At 44.8% G+C, this 21,638-nt stretch overlaps 1 protein-coding gene across 2 annotated transcripts in view; it reads left to right on the top strand.

Annotated features, from left to right (window-relative positions):
* HEXA (hexosaminidase subunit alpha) overlaps positions 1-19,475 on the top strand; it is a 31,695-nt gene extending 12,220 nt beyond the window's left edge. For both annotated transcript variants that reach the window (XM_061595757.1, XM_061595756.1), the window contains 9 exons: positions 1,486-1,587; positions 2,915-3,047; positions 4,610-4,790; positions 6,401-6,487; positions 7,425-7,497; positions 13,639-13,819; positions 15,149-15,239; positions 15,726-15,830; positions 19,313-19,475. In XM_061595757.1, coding sequence (XP_061451741.1) covers positions 1,486-1,587; positions 2,915-3,047; positions 4,610-4,790; positions 6,401-6,487; positions 7,425-7,497; positions 13,639-13,819; positions 15,149-15,239; positions 15,726-15,830; positions 19,313-19,376 — 1,017 coding nt within the window. In that variant the 3' untranslated portion in view covers positions 19,377-19,475. The remainder of the gene's footprint in view (positions 1-1,485; positions 1,588-2,914; positions 3,048-4,609; positions 4,791-6,400; positions 6,488-7,424; positions 7,498-13,638; positions 13,820-15,148; positions 15,240-15,725; positions 15,831-19,312) is intronic.
* Positions 19,476-21,638: the final 2,163 nt, after the last annotated feature.

Below are 21,638 nucleotides of genomic sequence, written 5' to 3'. Positions count from 1 at the left end.
ATCTGCTTATAAAACGGGCACTGTTTGCACAGCCCCGGTAAAGAACCTCCCTTTTCCTTCCGAATATATTTCCGACTGCTATGCCTATTGGCTCCAACCTGGCCAATGAAAGACTTCTTAAGAAAAAAAAAATCAGGCATTTTGACTGTATTCCAGTTTTAAAGTCTTAACTGAATTTTGTTATCTTTATTGTATTGAATTACTTAGAGACAATTGTAATTACATAAATGGCTGAAATAAATAATAATAAATAACCAACTGGAAGTCAGAAACTCTTGCGGATCACCTGGTGATCTACCACTAAATCCCAGTTCATCATCTACCATCTTCCCCTGCCTGTTGTAGAGCAGCAGTCATGGAAGTCAGGAATGGACTATAGAAAGCATCTAGTATTCATGGTAAGAAGCTACCTTCTGGCTTCAAGTGCGTGTGCATTTTTTCCTTAAAACCGTGTAAGTGTGCAACATCAATTTATATTATAGAGATACCAGAGAGGGATCATATGAGCATTATGGTCAATATTGCAAAATTCATTTATTATTTTGCTTATTAGCTGTTCTTCAGCTGTAGCGCTTGGAGTGGTTTGCCGGATAAGACCAGGAAACACAATAAAATGTATTGGAAGCAGGAAGCAATTTAAAATTGCTACATAAAAATAAAAGTGACATTAAAAACCAAGAAACTGCCTACGCAAATAAAAAAGTTTTCACTTGATGCTGAAAAGATAATGCAGACTGCATGAGGCAAACTTGTCTGGGAAGGGAAATCCAGTGACAAGGTGCCACAACTGAAGAGGCTCCATCTTTAGTCCTCTGCTTTGCTTCAGATGAATGGGGTGTGTGTTTGTGAGACATACAATGGAGCCTCTGAAGCCTATCTGAATAGCCATGGCAATCTGAAGAGTTCATATATGAATGGAGCCCATCACAGGGTTGGTAATTAATCAGTGTTTGGGGAAAGGCTGTGGCTCAGTAGTAGAGCATCTGCTTGGCATGCAGAAGGGCATGCAGAATCTCCAGATAGGACTGAGAGAGACTCCTGTCTGAAACCCTAGAGAGCCACTGCCGGTCCATGTAGAGAATATCAAGCACGATGGACCAATGGTCTGATTCAGTATAAGGCAGCTTCTTATGTTCCTAATTTAGAGCATGGTTTAGCGAAGGGATGGGGAGCTGGTGGTCCTCCAAATGTTATTGAACTCCACCTCCTGTCAGCCCTCAGCCAGCATGACCAGTGATCAGGAACATTAGGAGTTGCAGTCCACAACATCTGAAGGGCCACAGGTTTTTCCCCATCCCTGCTTTGGTGGGTGGGGAAGGCATCCAGTGTGGAACAGCACCCAAGGTGAGCTGAATGCATCATGGTTTTTGAACTCTAGGAGAGTTCTGCAGGGCTCCTTCTTAAGAACACTGTCCAGCAACCATTGCTAATAAATCTTTTGAGAGTGTGGTGAGAGTGACTTTCTGCTCCTGTCCAATTCCCTAGGATGCCATGGCCTATAACAAGCTCAACGTCTTTCACTGGCACATTGTGGATGATCCATCCTTTCCGTACGAGAGCATAATGTTCCCAGATCTGAGCTGGAAGGTAAGTTAGCGCTGGGTGTTGTCCGAGGAAACCCTTGAGGACTTAGCAAGGGAAGGCTTTGTACACGAGTTCCTTCCATTTGTTTAGAAAACTGTAGGGAAGGTAGTGTTCATGTTGAAATGTCATGGCTGGAAGGAATGTGTATGTTTTTGAGAGCCAGTGTAGTGTAGTGGTTAGAGTGCTGGACTGTGACCTCGGAGACCAGGGTTTGAATCCCCACTTAGCCAAGAAACTCACTGAGTGACCTTGGGCCAGTCATTGTCTCTCAGCCTAGCCTACTTCACAGGTTTGTTGTTATCATTATTATTGTCACCATTATTTCTTTTACCCTTCAAGAAACTGCAGTGTCACATACATATTTCCTAAAGTATATTGGAGGTATATTTCTTATATTGTCTTGCTTGCTAATATAAAGCCATTAAGGTACTTCATCAGTTCAGAAACTGTCCAGGGCTGGTGCCAAGGTTTGACTTGGTTGGGCATCTGCTGAGGGCCCACACCCTAGCGGGGAACCTGCTAACGAGAGCCCCCTAGACCTGCTCCTACTCCTTCACACCATTGCAACCTGCTTGCTTGTTCATCCGCCTCTTGCTCTGGCCCAGACAACACTGATGGTGGTGAAGAGGAGCAGGAGATGTCACTGCCTCCTTGCCTGTTGGCTCTCTGCCTTGCAAGCAAGTGGGCGACAGCAATGCAGAAGAAGAGCAGCCAGAACAGCAGGTGAAAATGCCAGTGAGAAGACAGACTCATGGAAGGAGGGGGAGCTCGTGGAGGGGGGTCTTGCCCAAGGCACAGGCACTATGTCTGTTTTTAGCCAAACTTCTGAGAGTGAGCAATATCTCTGCCGAACTGAGGGTACCTCAACTGAGGCCCTCTGCGCTATATATTTAAAACTCTTCTACCACTTTAAACAGTCATGGCTTTAACCACACACACACACACACAAAATCCTGGGAACTATAGTTTGTTAAGGGTGTTGAGAGTTGTTAAGAGACCCCTCTTTCCCTCACAGAAATACAATTCCCAGAGTGTCTTGGGAAGAGGGGTTGATTGTTAAACCACTCTGAGAATGGTACCTCTGCTAGGGGAAGATGGTGTCTCATAGCCACTCGCTGCACCCTTAATGTACTACGGTTCCCAAAATGCTTTGAGGGAAGCCATGACTGTTTCCATTGGCCTAAGAGTTATTTTTAATGTATAGCGCAGATGAGGCCTAAGTGAGAACTTTGAGAAATACCTTTTTCTTAAGGGACACAACCCAGACACAGCGTTACCATTTAATAGGCCTGTATGGGAGTAAGATCCTGTGACGTTTTTGCCTTTCCAGGGGGCCTACCATCCTGCCACCCATGTGTACACTGTTAGTGATGTGAAGACGGTGATTGAGCACGCCCGGCTACGTGGGATCAGGGTGATTCCAGAATTTGACACCCCTGGCCATACCCAGTCTTGGGGTCCAGGTAAGATCCAGCTTGCGATGACCAGATGCGTGTGTGCTTAGTGGTTCTTTGAGCCAACGTCAGTTCTGAGTCGAGAGTTAGGATGTGAACACTGAAACAAAAAATGCCTGGCTGAAGAGATGTGTCAGGCATGGACCTCTTTGAGCCTAGGCGTTGCTGTGACTTTCAGTCTGTCAGTGTTCAGCAGACAAAAGGTAAACTGTCAGGTGACATGGACTTGCACGTCATGTGGTTTTTCATGCAGGGTGCCTTGGCAGTTTGGCTCTGTTTCATGCTTGGGACCTGCTTGCATATCTTAGGGAACAGGAAGGAATTTGCTTCCTTACTGTGGAATAATGTAGAGATGGGAAACCTGTGGTCCTTCAGATGTTGTTGGGACTCCTAGCTCCCATCAGCCTCATCCACCATGATCGGTGATCAAGTCTGATGGGCGCTGTGTAGCAAGGTGGCTTCTTTCCCCACCCCTGCAGTAGAGCATTGAATGTGTTAGGCTACAGTCCTAATCCCATTTACCTGGGAGTAAGTCCCATCATATTCAGTAGGATTGCACTGCTAGTGATTGCTAACCTTCTGCACACTGTTCTTGGCTTTGCAAGTCAGTCTCTGTCCACAAGTCCCTTTTGTCGAAAGTGTTCTAATATTCAACAAAAGTGTTCTCATTTGCAGGAATCAAGTACATGTTCCATGTGCTTGAACGGAATCTGTAACAGCACATAGTTAAACTACGGAATTCGCTCCCACAAGAGGCAGCGTCGGCCACCAACTTGCTTGGCTTTAAAAGTGGTTTAGACATATTCATGGAGGATAAGGCTATCAGTGGCTGCTAAACCTGATGGCTGTGGTCTCCCTCCACTGTCGGAGGCAGTATGCTTCTGAATACCAGTTTCAGGAAGCTGCTGGAGGGGAGAGGATTGTTGCGCTCAGGTCCTGCTTCTGGGCTTCCCATAATGGGCATCTGGTTGGCCGCTGTGAAAACAGGATCACTGTCATTATCATTAATAATATTTATATACCTGTTTTTGTCAATGTTATGACTTGTTATAAATAATACAAATTAATTGAAGAAAGTATTTATATACCGCTTAATATGCAAGTGTGGCGTAGTGGTTAAGGTGTTGGACTACGACCTGGGAGACCAGGGTTCGAATCCCCACACAGCCATGAAACTCATTGGGTGACCTTGGGCCAGTCCCTGCCTGTCAGCCTCATGACAACCCTATTCACAGGGTCGCCATAAGTCAGAATCGACTTGAAGGCAGCACGCGCACACGCGCGCGCACATGCACACACACACACACCCAGCGGTTTACGTAAAACACAGTAGTATCATAATATTTATATTATGTATATTGCATTATAGCCCAAAATACAAATAAATACATCAGTAAAAACAGAAAATCCATCAATAGAACGTGGCTGAATATCAATAAATAATAAAACAGCCATATGGTATATACACACAGATGGGCCACTGGCCTGTCCCAACAGGTACTTCTTATGTTCTTATGTAACCCTAATCCCATTGCTGCCCTTGTTTGTTTGTTTTTTATTTCTAATGTCAGGCACCCCAGGCTTGTTGACTCCCTGCTATGCAGGCCTAAGCCCCACTGGATCCTATGGGCCAGTCAATCCCATCCTCAATGCAACTTACCAATTCATGGCCAAGTTTTTTGCTGAAGTTAGTGCTGTATTTCCGGACTTCTACATTCACCTGGGAGGAGATGAAGTTGATTTCTCATGCTGGTTAGTCTTGCTTTCTTGGAGGGGAGTGGTGGAGGGGTGGATAGAGAAGGAGGAAGCGAAGCTGGTTGGCTTCAGCGACTGGCAGCTGCTGACATCCCAAGATGGGACAAGAGTTTTATGTGGCATGCACACAGCTTTGTCACTGTGAGCTTGGCTGGTAAGAGTTTCTGGCAGTCTTCTTCAGTTGTCCTGTCTGAAATCCCAGACCTCCTAGCCAGATGGGTCTCAGATCTTAGCCTAAATATCTCTCTTAGGAAGATAGGAAGCTGCCTTCTATGTCCCATTTTAAGCATCTCCAGGTAGGGCTTGGTATGTCCCCTGTCTGGAACCCCAGAGAGCTGCTGCCAGTCAGTGTAGACAATATTGAGCTAGATGGACCAGTGGTCTGACTCAGGAGAAGGGAACTTCCTGAGATCCTGTTATCTGCTGTGACTGGCAGTGGCTCTTGAGAGTTTCAGATGGCCAGACCTGGAGACACCAGGGATTGGACCTGGGAACTTCTCAGTGCAACTAATGTGCTGTGTATGGTCCTTCCTTCTCTCCAGTCTTGCTGGTGCATTTGAGACACTGGCTCCTTCTCGCCCTTCCTGGGAAAAAGATAATGTAATAAGCAGGGGAACTACTAGTAGAAGTAATTTTCTTGGTGAATCTTTCAAAAGGGCCAGCACCAGGCATGTCTGGGCCCTTGGGTACCAGCCTGCCTGTGGTGCCGTAGCCCAACACACCCTCCCAATACAGGTGGCACAGGGCTAATAAGCCCACCTTCATGCTCCACCTACCTGTCATGTCAGTGTGTGTGACATGCGCTCATAGTGCTCATGCTTGCGCCAACCAAGATGGCAGTGGAGGCATTAACTCCTTAGGGAAGTCCCCACTGCCATCTTGGGTGATGGCAGGCATGTGTATATAGTATGCACACTGCTGGGAGAGGTAGGTGGGATTTGCGGGTGGGCCTATTGAGGCCCACGTTGCGTGTATAAGGCGGATCTGCAATCTGCGGCAGTGGCAGATTACAGGACCCAGTGCTGCTGTGGATCATGGAATGGGAGCACCATGCTCCCAGCCTAAGAAGGGGGCCTTAAGGGACCCTCGGCCATGGCCCAACCTGGCCACCCTCTGACTCTGGGCCTGACTCCAGCCATCATCAAAATTGCTGAAGCCCTGTTCGGTTCTTCCATTTGACAGTGACTGGTAGGGCATGCTCTGCTCACTGTTTCAGGTTTCTCCCTGTAATATTGAGAGCTAGAATCATGCTCATTTTAAAAATCAACCAGGGATTCTTCTAAGAGAAAAAAAAGGGAGGAGTCTGCTTTGACTACTGTAATTCATAGCAATTACATAATAGGCCACCTATGTGAAGGGTGGGAGGTCTGTTCTTGTTTTAATTTTTGTTGGCCTTTGAAGAAGGCATTTATTCAGGATCATTATCATCATCATGGTTTATTTGTATGCTGCCTTTCCACAGTAATTATGCTCAAGGAAGTTCACAACATGAAAAAGGTTGCAACAAAGTTCACAACATGAAAAAGGTTTACTGTTTTAAGACAGATCTTTGGTGGGCGCTCCTGTTGTGTGGTTGCTGTAACCTGGCTCCTCTCCTTCACGTGCAGGAAGTCTAATCCAGAGATCCAGACATTTATGCAGAAGATGGGGTTTGGCCAAGACTACGCTAAGCTGGAGTCATTTTATATCCAGAGGTAAGGACCCTTGCTCCCAGTTACCAGGAGCTGTCACAGAGCAAGGGCTGTAGGGGCTACCTCCAGATGTTGAAGATCATCCCAGTCTTCCAGCTGATGTTTCTTGTACTGGGCCTCAGACGACAGGCAGTTGGTCCAACTTATACAAGTTAAGGGCTGGCTTAGCTTCCTCTGCTTTTGGCTGCCCCAAGGAAATGTGATCAATCTTGGGTTTTTTATTCTTTAAAAAAACTCTTGCAGAGATAACCAAAACTCTCTGCTCTCCCATCACCTCTCCAAATCTCAAGATATTTATATAGGGAGAAGGCCCTCCCCCACCCCCCATCTGCGCTATTGGGGAACTGATCAAAGCGAGACTCCGGTTGCAATCCTATACATGCTAATCTGGGAGTAGGTCTCAGTGGGACTTCCTTCTGAGTAGAAATGTCTGGGATGTGGTGTTGGGCTGGTAGTGCTTGCATCCCCTCTTTCCCCATTCCCCAGGAACATAGGAAGCTGTCTTATACTGAGTCAGACCATTAGTCCATCTAATTCAGTATTGTCTACACACCAGTAGTCTTGGACCCAGGACCCACCTTTAATACCAACATGCATTTGGGGACCCTTTTCTTAATTTTGAACCTTATATTTGTAGGGTGGCCGTGCTGTTGCTGCCACCCACCTTAGATCAGGCAGTCTTCCAGTAGTGGGTCCCAACTCACCCATTGAAAACCAGCGGTCTCCACTGACTGGCAGCAGCTCTCTCGGGTTTCAGGAAGGTGGGGAATCCCAGTCTTACCCGGAGATGCTGGGGACTGAACCTGAGACCTTCTGCGTGCTAGGCAGATGCTCTACCGCTGAGCTACAGCCCTTCCAAGCACTTTGCCTGAAGTAGGAATAGATGGGAAGGATGGGCGATGCCTCCTTTTTTTTTCAGTAGTTCTTTTCTTTGCTCCAGGCTAATGGATATAGTCTCTGCCTATGTCAAGAGCTACGTGGTGTGGCAGGAAGTTTTTGATAACGGAGTGAAGGTGAGAATATCTCAAGGGCAATTTCCAGGTGCTCCGTCCTTTGTACACCATTTTTCTCTCTCCTGCCCCTCCCCCCCCCAATATTGGAACTGATTCTTGCATGTTGATGGGTAAATCCTTCTCTCTCTGTCATTTTCTTTTCTTTTTCTGATTCTCCTCCTGCCATCTCATCTGTGTGGGCAGCTGGGCAGAAGTTGTAGTAGAAAGCTCTGGCTAAGAGACAGTTGCCCTCCACCCAGATTTGCTGATGTTGAATTTGCATCCAAAGAATTCCAGCTCTTTAAGTTAGCTTTCAACTTGTGAAACCAATGGCTCTATCCAGTGTGCTCTGTGCACTTGCAGACGGGTGAGTTGTATTGTTGCGTCACAGAGGAATCAAGCACAATAGTTGTGCTAGTGCCCTGTTCTTCATCCTTGGTGCCCAGTTGTTGCTGGACTACAGCTCCCATCATCCTTGGCCGCTGGGGTTGATGGGAGTTGTAGTCTTGACAGTAGCTGGGAACCACTCGTTGTGCAATCTCTTATGCAGCAAGCTCACCAGCAATCTGCTGATGCATTCTTTTGCGCAACAATATTCCGCTGGTGCAAAGCATTTTGTTGGCGGAACAGGTATACCTCTGAATGATTTTAACAGTGCTACACTGAATGCAACCCAAAATCTTTTACTGCAGGAGTTAGGGAATCTGTGGCTGTCTAGATATTGTTGGACTTGCAACTTTCATCAGCCCTGGCCTGGTCAGGACTGATGGGAGCTGGGAATCAGCACTATCCGGACAGCTACAGGTTGCCCATCCCTGGTGTATAGGTTCTCACAGTAGGTCAACTTGAGTCATTGGGCAGAGTTGATGTCCAATCAGGTGGCTACAACTGGTGAGTTTAGTCCAGCCTTCCCCAACCTGGTACCCTCCAGATGTTGTTGGACTGCAACTCCCATCAACCCCAGCCAGCATGGCCAGTGGTCAGGGATGATGGGAGTTTGGGTCCAGCAACCTCTGGGGACCCAAAGATTTGGAAAGGCTACCTTAATGAAATCCACAAGCCTCATTTGTTGATTTTCCCACCCCAGTTTGAACAAATCATCCCATAATCTTCCAAAAACAGTAGCTAAGGGGGCGGTATTGTCTTGCTCTGCTATATTTCATGATTGTCCTGTTCACTAGGCTTTTATTGTTCTGTTGTATGTTATACCCTAAGTGGGTTTTTATCCTATATCACCGTGGGCTCAAAACTTTGTGAAGGCAAGTGGTGATTATATTTTTAAAACATTTCAAAGAAAACAAGCTTCTAATCCTCATTGTTCCATAGGGCAGTAGCTGAGCAAAAAAGAAAAGCAATGGGAGAGGATTGTTGGGTACAGTTGCTTATGATTAAGGGGTGGGGTGAATGCCCCTGCTTGGTTTTCTGACTTATGATCATGAGTCGTGTTTACAGGATGGGAAGATCCCATAGCTCAGTGGTAGAACATGTGCTTTGCATGCAGAAGGTCCCAGGGTGCTAGTTAAAAGAATCGGGCACAATTATCCTGCAGCATTGGCCATTCTGACTGGGGCTGATGACTCTGCAGGAACTTGGCTGAATCAAGACTGGTTTTATGTTTCTGAAAAGCAAGAATAAGAACCTATTTCCTATTAACACATCCCTATCATTCTTGTATCAAACCTAGACTTGTGGCTGGGCTGCCATGACAAAGCGCAGAACCTACGTAAGGGATGAACAAAACTCTCATTGTTAGACTATAGCTCACATCATCCCAGACCATTGGCTATGCTGATTGGAGATGATGAGAGCTGAGAGTCCAACATCCAGACAACCTGGTTCCCCATCCCTGGCCTGTGGCAATTGACCAGATCTGAGAGGACATCACAAAAAGGGTGCTTGATCTCATGCACTGTTGACTCCTTCCGGCCACTGCTAGTCTGCATTGCTGCTTCTCCTTCCCCCTCCGGCTCCATTCCTGAACAGAAACTTTTGTTCTGTTTAAGCGCTAAGGTGTTCTGCTCTTGCTTTGAATAGGTTGCTGATGCCTCCTTATAGAGGGGGTTCCTGTATGACAAGTGCACGGCTGTTGGAACATTGAGGCTTATACATTGTGTGTGTGTTCAGCCCCTTCAACTGACTGCTTCTCCTATTCTTACATCTGAGCCAATCGATACATGCAGATTAATCGCATGATACATCTGATTAACCGTATGGTACAGATCTGGGGAAAGTGATCCTGGTATGTCGTTTGCATTACTAGTGGGGGTGGGATTCAATCAGGATCACAGTGGTGGGGGTTATCCTCTACCTTATTTGCTAATTATTTATGAATCGCTTCCCATGAGGCACGTCAGAGCGATTACAGTGTAATAAAAAGCATATATATAAAACAATGACATGTATCCAAACGGTTAAATCTATAAAAACAATATTGAATAAAATGATATATATTAAAAACAATAGCAGGGCATGCATAAAATCTATTTGGATCCATATAGATACCAACTGCGATAAATATCTCTGTTTAGAAGGCTTGTTGCCTATGGCCATACAACCCTGAACACGTCTGATCTTGGAAGCTAAGCAGGGTCAGGCCTGGTTAGTACTTGGGAGACTGCCTGGGAATACCGGGTGTTGTAGGCTTAGAGGAAGGCAATGGTAAACCACCTCTGAATACCTCTTATCATGAAAACACTGTGAATATATCCAAAAAAGATTCATAGGGTCGTAATTGACTTGAAGGCATATAACAACAACAGAAGGTTTGTTGAAAGGGGAATACCTTTAGCAGGTGCTGAAAAGACAATAGAGAAGGCACCCGTCTGTTGAATAATGGGGAGGAGTTCCAAAGGGTAGGTGCTGCCACACTAAAGGCCTGATTCTGGCATTGTGCAGAACGAACCTCCTTGTAGGATGGTATCAGCTGAATGACCTTTCCTGCAGAACACAGTGATTGGTTGGGTATGAGGGGTGTGGCAATATTTTGGGCATCTTATATGGTACTTGCAAGTTTCCCCTGTGTGTGGAGCAAATAGAAGCTTTTGGAAAGAGCAACTGTAATTGTAAAACAGCATTTTGGGGGTGTGGGGTATCTATGCCCTCTCCTCAGTGCCATGGTGCCTATTGGATAAATGGGGGAGGAAATGGATCTTGAAGCTGCTATTAAACAAACAAACAAAAAACCACCAGTGGGAGATCCGCTCTCAGATATCTGAATGTTGTGTCTAGTTCGCCCTTCAAACTACAAGGAGTAGAGAGACTTTGTATTTTTTATATAGAGGGCAATATTGTTATGTTTTATTTATTTATTTATTTATTTATTCCTTTCACCTTGTATACCACCTTTCATCAATCCAAGTGATCCCAGGGCAGGATACATCTGTTATAAAACAAATAACAAATAAAATGAATAGCAATAAAACATTAAAAACTATGTAAAACCCACAAATATTACAATTACTGCTCCTCTTTCCAAGTATCAGTGGCCTAACTCACCAAAGCCCGTCATTAGAAGCCGGGCTAAACGAATAGGCTCTTAGCTGGCACCGAAATCAATCAATCTAGGCACCAGCTAGATTTCAGGGGGGAGGGCATTCCACAGACGGGGCCATCGCTGAGAAGGCCCTCTCACAAATCACAGACTTAAAAAACTCACTTGGAGATGGAGATAGCAGGTAGGGCCCCCTTGGCGGATCTTAAAAGCCTGGACAGGATAATACAGGGGGATGTCTCATTCAGATAACTGTGTCTACAGTTGTTCAGGTCTTTTTAGTCAACATTAAAATGGCTCAGTAGCATATAAGTCGTCAGTGCAGATTCTTCAGAACTGGTGTTTTCAGAGTTCTAATGGCTGAACCAGTCAGTACTCATGATGCAGTGTTCTGCACGAGCTGCAACCACTGAACCATTTTCTAGGGCAGCTCCATGTAGAGCACATTACAGTAATCTAACCTGGAGGGTACCAGAGCAGAGAGACAGTTACTGGCCCAAGATTACCCAGTGAGCTTCATAACTGAGCAGGGATTTAAAGCCAGATCTGGCAGAAGGTCCTGGTTATCATGTGTCTGTAACTTGGAAATGTGTACATTTATAATGCCTGGTGGGAACATGGCATGTTCAGAGACTAATAATTGTCGTTAGAAAGACCCTTTTGTCCAGTCCTTCATACACAGAGCTATATTAGTAATATTAAGAGCATTAAATCTCCACCAGTGCTTTGTGTTTGCACTAGACATCAAAGGCGATTCCTCTTATTAGACATTTTTATGAGGGTTTCTGATGCACTGAAGCATGCTGGAGTATTGTGTTGCAACTGCGTTTATATGGGTCTACAGTATCTGAAAGTTTTATTTTCTGTGCATGTAAGCCCTGTGATGTGGAAGTATCCTTCAGCGTCATTTTTGTACACTGTACACACTTCTTAACATATAGCTAAATTGTTGTGAATGCCTTTTTTTTTTTTTTTGAGAAATGGAATTTTAACTTTTTTAAAAATAGTATTTGTTTAAGAGGGCAGCCTTTCATCTACTGTTGTGTCCTTGGCTTGCCCTGGTGCTCTGGTACAACAGTGCCATATGGCAATAGGGGGTTCTAAGATTCATTCTAGAATGTCTCCTAATGTCTCAGCACAACTGAGTAAGTTGTGAGTGCAGGGAAAGGGCCATTGCAGCATCTGCCTTGCATGCATAAGGTCCCTCAGGTTCAGTCCCCAGTGGCATCTCCAGGTAGGAGAGATGGCATCAGGGACTGAACCTGAGAGACCCTCTGGGAGAGACCCCTGCCTGAAACTCTGGAGAGCTGCTGTCAGTCAGTGTAGACTGTACTGGGCTAGATGGACCAATGATCTGACGTGGTATACCTTATAAGGTATAAGAAAATCCTGGTGGAGGATCGAAATGTTTATTTGAAGTGTTTTTTTCAAAGATTTTTGCAAATGACAGGAAAGGATGGATTCAACCCCCCCCACACACACACACACTTTTTTGATTGAAAACATTAAAGTAGAGAAGCCAACAGAAACAGCAAAAAATAGGAATTATTTCTCAGTACATTTGGTGAAAGATCCCAGGCTCTGATATTATTGACATAATCTGCTTGTCATTAATATGGTAAACCAGAATAAAGTCTTAGGAGCAGAGGCCTGCAAATAAGTAAATTTACCCCAACAAATTAAAATAAATCAAAATTTTGTATTTTTATGTTATAAGGGGGCTGCAATATTGGCGAAGATTTGTTTTCTTTGAAAAGGGGTGGAGGAATGTGGTTTGAGGAGGAAAGATAGGGGACAAGGGCCCCCTGATACCTTGTGCCCAAGGGCCCCTAGAGACCTGGAGCCGGCCCTGCATGGATCACAGTGGCAAAGCTTTTCCTGTCCAGGAACAGCTGCAGCTAGTGAACCAGTCAGAGCCTGGGCCACTTGACTTCCAGTGATCAAAATGAATTGAAGATCACCCGTTCCATCAGAGGGAGTCCATCCCCAACTAGAACAGGTCATCTGCTCATTTCTTAGACGTGAGAACCACTTAACCACAGGGCCTATATTGATGGAATTCAGCTTCAGACCCCCTTGCAATCCATTGCTGCCTCCAGGCACTAGTTCAACAACTGCACAGCTTCTCCTGATTCAGATGATATGGAGAGAGATTTTAAAAAGTTAGACTGCATGTAGAAAGCTAGTGCATAAAGGAAAAAGCTAGGCCTGTCTTCCTGGCATACTAGTTTTCCAAAGGCAGAGAGATCCTGATAGCAAAATACTTCTGCCTGTGTGTTGACATGATGCTTCCCGTGCCTTCTCCTCTTCTTTAGCGAAATACTTTGTGAACCACCATAATCTGTCACTATTACTATTATTTAACCAGGTTGCCCACTACTATCTTGCATTTCCATTGCTTTTCACTCCACCCAGTGCTCTAATGATGGGAGGAATGGGTAGAAGAGCCCTTTATGCAAGTGTAAGGAATTGAAGCCTATGCACATCGCTACTGCATGCTGGCAATAAGCAACCTTCTGAAAGAGGTGCAAAGGGATCATGGCTGTAATTCGCATGGTATTAGTGGCTTTCTGTTCATTAGACACCCTGTCTAATAAGAAGCAGGGCCCTTCCCTGGACTGTAGTCTCTGACTTGTGTGTGTTGTTGTTTTTTACCCCTCTGTTTTGGCTAGTTGAAGCCTGATACCCTCATACACGTGTGGAAAGAAAATGCTGGGCCATATCAAGAAGAGATGGCTTGTGTCACCAAAGCTGGCTACCGCGCTCTTCTCTCTGCTCCCTGGTATCTGAACCATATCTCTTACGGGCAGGATTGGCTGGCGGTTTATCAGGTGGAACCTCTGGCATTTGAAGGTATGTTCTTTGCGTTGGCTTGCATCTCCCTCTAACATTAAGGAGCTGTGAATCAGAGGTTGGGAGCCACTAGGCCCGCAATTCGAGGTGTTAGCACTTGCATATAAAGCCCTAAAAGGCTTAGGACCCAAGTACCTAAAAGCGTTCCTCCCCCAATATTGACCAGGTCAGCCCCTGCAGTTGGCAGGGGAGGCTCTATTGGTGGTGCTGCTGCCCAGTTGACACAGATTCATGACGGAGCCTACTTACCTACGGAGGTAAGTAGTGGTTCCCATTTGTGGAAAGTCCTCCCTGATGAGGTGTGTTTGCCTTCCTCATCATCAACATTCAGGAGGTAGTTAAAACCCAGGCATTTGATGGCTGACAGATACTGTCCCTGGCAACCTTGAAACTATTGTGAGTGTGTATGATTGTTTTTAGATGTTCTTAAGTGTTTTAAAATGTCTTGAGGGGTATTAATTGTTTTTAAATGTTTTAAATACATTTTTTCTTTTAATTGTATTGTTTTACAACTTTGTTGCTTGCCAACCTGGACATCTTTGGGAGGAAGGGTGGCATAATAAATAAATATCTCTTAGTAGCAATGAGAAGGTGAATAATAAACATTGAGGGCTTTAAAAAAAATTGGTATAATGTCGCTTATCTGCAGTTCTCATGTACCTGCAGTGATGATGGAACCTTGTAAAAGCCTTGGAAGCTTTTCTACAAAATTTTTTTAAAGATGTTTTAATGTATTTTAAATTCTGTTTTTATGATGTTTTAAAGTGTTTTTAGTTGTTTTGTTTGCCGCCCTGGGTTCCTGCTGGGAGGAAGGGCAGGATATAAATCAAATTATAAATAAATAAATAAGCAAATAATCTTATTGGTTAAAAATCTTATTGGTTTATTGAGAGAAAGTTTTTTCATTACATACTGGAATAAGAGACTTCAAGACGATGTACAACCTTGCCTTATTGGGTATATTATGAGTATTTTGGGGTGTATTATGAATATAAAAGAGAAATGTAAAAAACGTAATTGTAAATATTAATCCAAATGAATATGAATAACTTTTAAATGCTTTAGAGTTAATTTTTTTGTTAAGAATCTGCCTATATTATGTTATACTTTATGTTATTTATATTTGGTATCTTATTTTTATTCTGCACTTTTTGAAATTTATAATTTGGTATCTCCTGAGAGATTTGTGTATTTCTTAGACTTGTTTTTGTAAAATGCATAAATTTTATACATTCAATAATGTATGCATATCTTACACATATAAATATATTTTATTTTCTGTATAAATGAAAAGTTAGTTTAAAAAATCTTCAACTCACACTTTGACAGGCAGCGCAGAGCAGAAAGCTTTGGTGATTGGTGGAGAGGCCTGTATGTGGGGTGAATACGTGGATGTGACAAACCTGACCCCAAGACTCTGGTAAGATCAGTTGTCACTGCACCAAGCCACAACATGTCTTGTAGGAGTAGGCTTTGGGCCTGGTGCCCTTCTAGGCTTATCCAGTGTGACTATGGCAACATCCACACCATACATTGAGAGCACTATTATCCCACTTATACCAGTCATGGCTTCTCCCCAGGAATCCTGGAGACTGTAGTTTAAGGGTGTCAAGAGTTGTTAGGAGACCTTTATTCCCTTCACAGAGCAACAATTCCCAGTGTGGTTTAACAGTCAATCCCTCTTTCCAGGGAACTCTGGGAACTGAATGAACACCAGCTATTTCTGCTCCCATTTCTGTTTTAGTCAGAATTCTGACATCCCAAGGTGTGGGTGATGTCTCTTAGGTTACCCCAAGAGCCCTTGAATTTCCTGTCAAGTCATAATGCTTGTTCCTCTGCTGGGACAATTTTCAGCAGCTCTTTTTAGGAACTAACATGTGGGCCATTTTTTTTTTATTTCCTCAAGGCCCAGAGCTGGGGCTGTAGCAGAGAGATTATGGAGCAACCAAACTGTCAGAAACCTGGAAGATGCTTACATGAGACTGGTGGACTTCCGATGTGTACTGCTTAGGTAACATCCCCTTCTTTGTACTCTGGAAGCTTCCTTTTTTTAGCCATGGCTCTCAAGAACGGCCCGGGACATGGAAGGAATGAAAAAGGATAGGATATACCTGTGAATTGTAGCTGGACATAAAGTAGCCTTTGTGCTTGAACTAGTGAGATTTCCACGTACCTCAGGCTGCAGTCCTATACACCAAGGGTGGGGGACTGGATCCAGCCAGCGGGCTGCCCGCCTATCAATCACATAATGTTATAATGACATCAAGTGGCCTGTTTTTGCCTACGTGGTTTGATTTCAAACCATGCAGGCGGAAGCACAGTGCTTTAGGAGACTCAGTGATCAGCTGATTGTCGATGCTTCCAGAGCTTGGTGCACGGGACTTTCAAGGTGTCACCAATCAGCTGATTGGTGGTACCTGCACATTCCCTTTCAGCTAAGCCCCATCTTAACTGTTCCACTCCTGACATCATATATGAAGCCATGCTTTCAGTGTGGTGAGCCCAAGCCTGTGAAAGTCCCTCCCAACTGAGTTTAGACAGGCACCCTCTTTATTGAACTTTAGGAGCAAGACTAAGACTTTATTGTTCCAGCAGGCATTTTAAAGTTGTGTTTGATTTTATGATTATTTTAATTGTTTCATTATTTCATCGTCTGTATGGCTTAGAAATGCAAACAGTTAACTGGTATGCAAATGTCTTAAATATATGATGTCAGGTGCAGGGCGGGTGAGTGTGGCTTGACTCGGCTTGGCCTAAATGGTCTTGTGGGCCAAATGGATAGAGCTAATTAGCCCTGTAGGTCAGAGGTTCCCACCACTGCTATACACACTTACCTGGATGTAAGTCTCATTCATTTTGATGGGACTTGCCTCTGAGTAAGCATGCATAGTGCAATCCTTTCAAGGTTCCACAACTCTCCTTGCGTGATTAAAAAGAGCTTTGTTTGATCAGACCAAAGGCTCATCTAGTCATTTTTCCACAGTGGCCAACCAGATGCCCCTGGAAAGCCCGCATGAGGGCTTGAGCCCTCCCCTCTTCATTGTATATCCCCAGAATCATCTGATATTCTGAAGTATTTTGCCATTGAACACAGAGGCTCCATTTAGTTATCAGTCATGGCTAACTTGATCATGAGAAGAGCCTTGCTGGATCAAAGGTCCATTTAGTCTAACATCTGCTTTTCCAACCAGATCCTTCTGGGAAGCCTCCTCCCCCCAAGCACGCCTCATATCAATTGGTATTCAGTGGCCTCTGAACGCTGAGGTTCCATTTTAGCTATAAAATTAGTTATGGGACTGAATCGGCCTTGGTCGCCCTGATGGATGACCTTTATCGGGAGAAGGACAGGGGGAGTGTGACCCTGTTATTCTTACTTGATCTCTCGGCAGCTCTTAATACCATTGGCCATGGTATCCTTCTCGGCCAACTTGGTGAGATGGGTATTGGAGGCACTGTTTTACAGTGGTTCTGATCCTATCTCCAGGGTTGTTTTCAGATAATAGCATTGGGTGATTGTCTTTCAGCCCCCTGGCAGTTGTGCTGCAGGGTGCTGCAGGGTACTATCTTGTCCACTATGCTGTTTAACATCTATATGAAGCCCTTGAGAGTGGTTATCAGGAGATTTGGGGCGAGGTGCCAGCAGTAGGCTGACAATACCCAGCTCTAGTTCTCTGTAACATCTGAATCGAGAGAGGCCATGCAAGCCCTGGACCAGTGCCTGGACTCAGTGGTGGGCTGGATGAGAGCCAATAAACTAGTCTGAATCCTAGCAAGACGGTGACGCTGTCAGTTGGTGGTTCCCGATTTTGGATAATTGGTCAGTTGCCTGCTTTGGATGGGGTCGTACTGCGTCTGAAAGAGCAGGTCCATAGCCTGGGGGTGCTCCTCAATTCATCTTTGTCACTAGAGGTCCAGGTGACCTCAGTGGTTAGGAGTGCATTTTACCAGCTTCGGTTGGTAAGACAGCTGCAGCCATTTCTGGACCGGGATAGCCTGATCATTGTTGACTATGCACTGGTAACCTTCAGGCTGGATTACTGTGATGTGCTGTGTGTGGGGCTACCCTTGAGGTTGGTCCGGAAGCTGCAACTGGTGCAAAATGCAGCAGCGAGACTGCTCACTGGGGCAGGGTATCGCCAACAGGTCACCCCGCTGCTGAAATAATTGCACTGGCTGCCCATTTGCTGCCAGGCCAAGTGCAAGGTTCTAGTCTTGGTATACAAAGTCCTATACAGCTCGGGACCAGGATACCTGAAAGACCGTCTTACCCCTTATATACCCAGTCGATCACTGCACTCTGCGGGTAAGGGCCTCCTTCAGATACCATCTTATCAGGAGGTTCGTTCAGCGCAATAGGAAACGGACCTTTAGTGTGGCAGCACCTACCCTGTGGAATTCCCTCCCCTTAAATATTAGACAGGCGCCATCTCTGTTATCTTTTTGGTGCCTACTTTCCTCTTTCAACAACCCTTTTAGGTTGAGACCTTATCCCGATCTGCGTCTGTGCTGGAATTGCTTTTTAATACTTTTTTAAACCTTTTCTTTTTTAAATATGTTTTTAAAGGTTTTTTAAAAAATGTTTTTAAATATGTTTCATTTTAATGTATTTTAAAGTCTGTTTTTATGAAGTTTTAAAATGTTTTTAGTGCTTTTGTTTGCCGCCCTGGGCTCCTTCTGGAAGGAAGAGCAGGATATAAATACAATAATAAATAAATAAATATAAGGTAAATAGCTCCTGATTAATAAAAGGAGCTGTCTGTACCAAGGAATGGCCACTATTACTTTAGAGCAGTGGTGGGGAGGTTGTGGCCCTCCAGATGTTGCTGGACTCCAACTCCCATCTTCTCTGACCATTGGCTGTTTTGGCCAGGGCTGTTGGGTGTTGGAGTCCAGCTACAGCCACAGCCTCCCACCCTTGCTTTTAGAGGCTGGAGCAATTTTGCAGGTGTTCCATCCGAGTCCAGGCAAGGCACGTTCCTCAGACTCAGTAAATGGCCCCTCAAAAGTCCACAATGCACAAGAGACTACTTGCTCTTCCTGTTCAGTTATTTATTACTTTGTTATTTATTACACCAGGACTGGACACCCACTCTCCCATCCATTCAAAACAGAGGAGAGGTGCAAAGCGCTTGTCTCTGCGAGCGAGCACAGCAGTGGCTGATGTAGATGCCTTTTTCCCCATTGGAAAAAAGCATGGGGGGGCATGCTTGCACCATCACATGTTCCCATTTCTTTTTCTGCTTTTTCAGATGTGGCAGCCATTTTGTGACTGGTGCCCACAGCACGTTCTGAAAATTCCAAATGTGCCCACTGGCCCCAAAAGGTTATCGTCCCTTGCAATCTTGTGGTTTGACTGATGGTATAGAAAAGCCGTGAGGGGATGTCTTAAAAGCATTGTTTGCTTTTTTTACAAGCACAACTTTATGGAGCATATTACTTTTTGTATTAAGTGTGATCTTCCACTGATGTGTTTTACTTTGTTCTCTGTTGCAGACGAGGGATCCGGGCAGAGCCCCTGTTTACTGGATACTGTGACTATGAATACACTGCATTTTGACTTTTGCACCCCCAGCTCCTGTTCTCCTCCTGTGGGGATGGAGAGGCTAGGAATGTTTTTTTAAAAAAATAAAGTTTCAGTGGTATCATCAAAGAAAAATCAATCTATTGGTGATCTTGGGTCTTTTAAAAAACAACAACATTGTTTCTTCCTATTTTAATTATGAGAGTTATTGGTTCAAGAGACCCAGAGGTAGAATTTGACTTTCTGTTCTGTGGTTATGGCATGGATTTCCCTCCCTCAACCAAATTGCCAGTGCCGCATTAAGCAGTCGGAGAGACATGGGCAACCCTGCAGTTGCTTTTCTTGGAGGACTCTTAATAGAGCAGGAAAAAATTGTGTGTGAGTGAGAGAGAGGGAGAGGGATGGCAATATGAATTGTGTGGGGGGGGATCTTGTGCACCTTGGAGAAAGGACAGGAGAAAAATGGTAAGAAATAGACACATTGAGGTTTTAACAATATTTGACATTTACTCAGCACATGTTAGACCAATTTCCTGTTATCTCAGAAATCCTTAGAACACTCATGTAAGGTAGGCTTGCCTTGACAGAAGTGAAATTTTAGCCTGGAATTTTTTTACTTTACTAGCATTGTTCCATATCACCCACCCACTGCCCTGTCGCGCACCTTTATTTTTACAAAACAAATACAGAAAGCTGCTTTTCCTTTCCACTCCTTTCCATAATTTCCCTTTTCCTTTCCGTGCATAACAGGAGCCTTTATTTGTCTAAAATGCCAGCAGGTGGCAGTGCTGAACTGGGGATGAGTTCCCTTTTCCCTCCCTGCTGGAGCAGTATGCTGGGTTTCTATGGGGGCAGGAGGAGTAATTATTCTGCCTTCCTATTCTTAAAAGTTGCTGTTACTTTCCCATGCAGTGTAAATTATTACCCTTTAGCGTGTGTGCTTTTGTTCCAAATGTGGAGCTGGCAGGAGCCTGCAAAGCTGATCACACATAGTGTGGATTCACTGCAAAGCTCAAGGGCAGGATTTGCTGGATTCACAAGACTACTTTTATTTAGTATTGTTAACTTACCCATTCCTATGGATGAACGGCCACTTAATGTTTCTGCTCCCTCAAGGAGGTAAAAATAAAGCAACCTTGAAGGAATATTTTCAACATTATGATTCTGGGGGCACTTCTAGACTTGCTGTTTTCAGGTGGGATTCAATTGCACACTGACAAATTCAGGTTGTGCAATTAAATATGATTAGGAGTCTTGTGCCCCCTCCCAAAAACATTTTGAGGACTTTTTGCATAAGGAAAGTGATGAGAAAATGCACTGGGAAGATGATAGTTGCTTGATGTGATATTGTATAACCTCCCTGCAAATTGTGGACACCTCCAGACTGACAACACTGCATGCTATGGCTTCCATCAAGTAGAGTACTTGAAGTCCACTGTACTGGAAGGACTTTCTCCCTAAGGAGTGAAGCAGTGAACAGGGACCTGCTTTTCTCCTCTCCACTTCTAGCAGCTGACTTGAGCAGGGGGCAAAGCTGGAGAGGAGAAGATGTGGGCCAGATGGGGACCCTTCTGTGGTCCTGTCTGGGCAATCTGGCCCAGGGGCAGGCAGTTTCACACCCCTGGCCTAGGGCATAATCCATCTGTTGGAAGCTATGATGCTATGGCTCATCCCAATTATTCCAGGACTTCTGCTGAAAGACCCAGCTGCCTTGGCTGTCAACTGCCATGTACTGGCAGCCATTTAATCAGCATATCTGAACTTTTTTCATCCGGGTTGGTTGTTGTGCAAACCCTAAGAACCGGCGCCTGAGCTTGCATTTTTCCTCCTCCCTTCCCGTCATGTTCCCCTTTTGCATTGGGGGTTTTGGACTGAAAGCCTGAAGTAAGGGACTGCCTTCCCACTGATCTTGCATAGTTGCTTTGGAAGCCTCTTCTGGTAAAAAGTGGAGTAACAATACTTGCAACAAACCACAGGCTTATCTCTATACGAGTGATGGACAAGTGAATGGCCAAAGAACTGCTGTCATCTCAGAGAGTATGTGTAGAAGCTGCCAAAACCAGTATCAGTTAAGCCTCACAATGCATCTGGCCCTGTAAGCCTCCCCCTCACATACCCCAGCTTAGTTGAGAAGCAGTTCAGGACTGGCCTCAGCAGCAAGTGCCCAAGGTTGATGAGTGTTGAGCAGTGTTCCAGTTAAACACTTGTGCTGAATGCAATAATGAATCCCTGGAAGTTGCTGTCATGCAGTCGCTCGGTTTCCATGTAATGCTAAGCTAAACCGTGGCTTAGTGTGAA

This window comes from Rhineura floridana, chromosome 14 (assembly GCF_030035675.1).
Source record: "Rhineura floridana isolate rRhiFlo1 chromosome 14, rRhiFlo1.hap2, whole genome shotgun sequence".
NCBI classification, from domain to species: domain Eukaryota; kingdom Metazoa; phylum Chordata; class Lepidosauria; order Squamata; family Rhineuridae; genus Rhineura; species Rhineura floridana.
The sequence above is the reverse complement of the archived record's forward strand: the minus strand, read 5'-3'. Positions and strand labels throughout refer to the sequence as shown.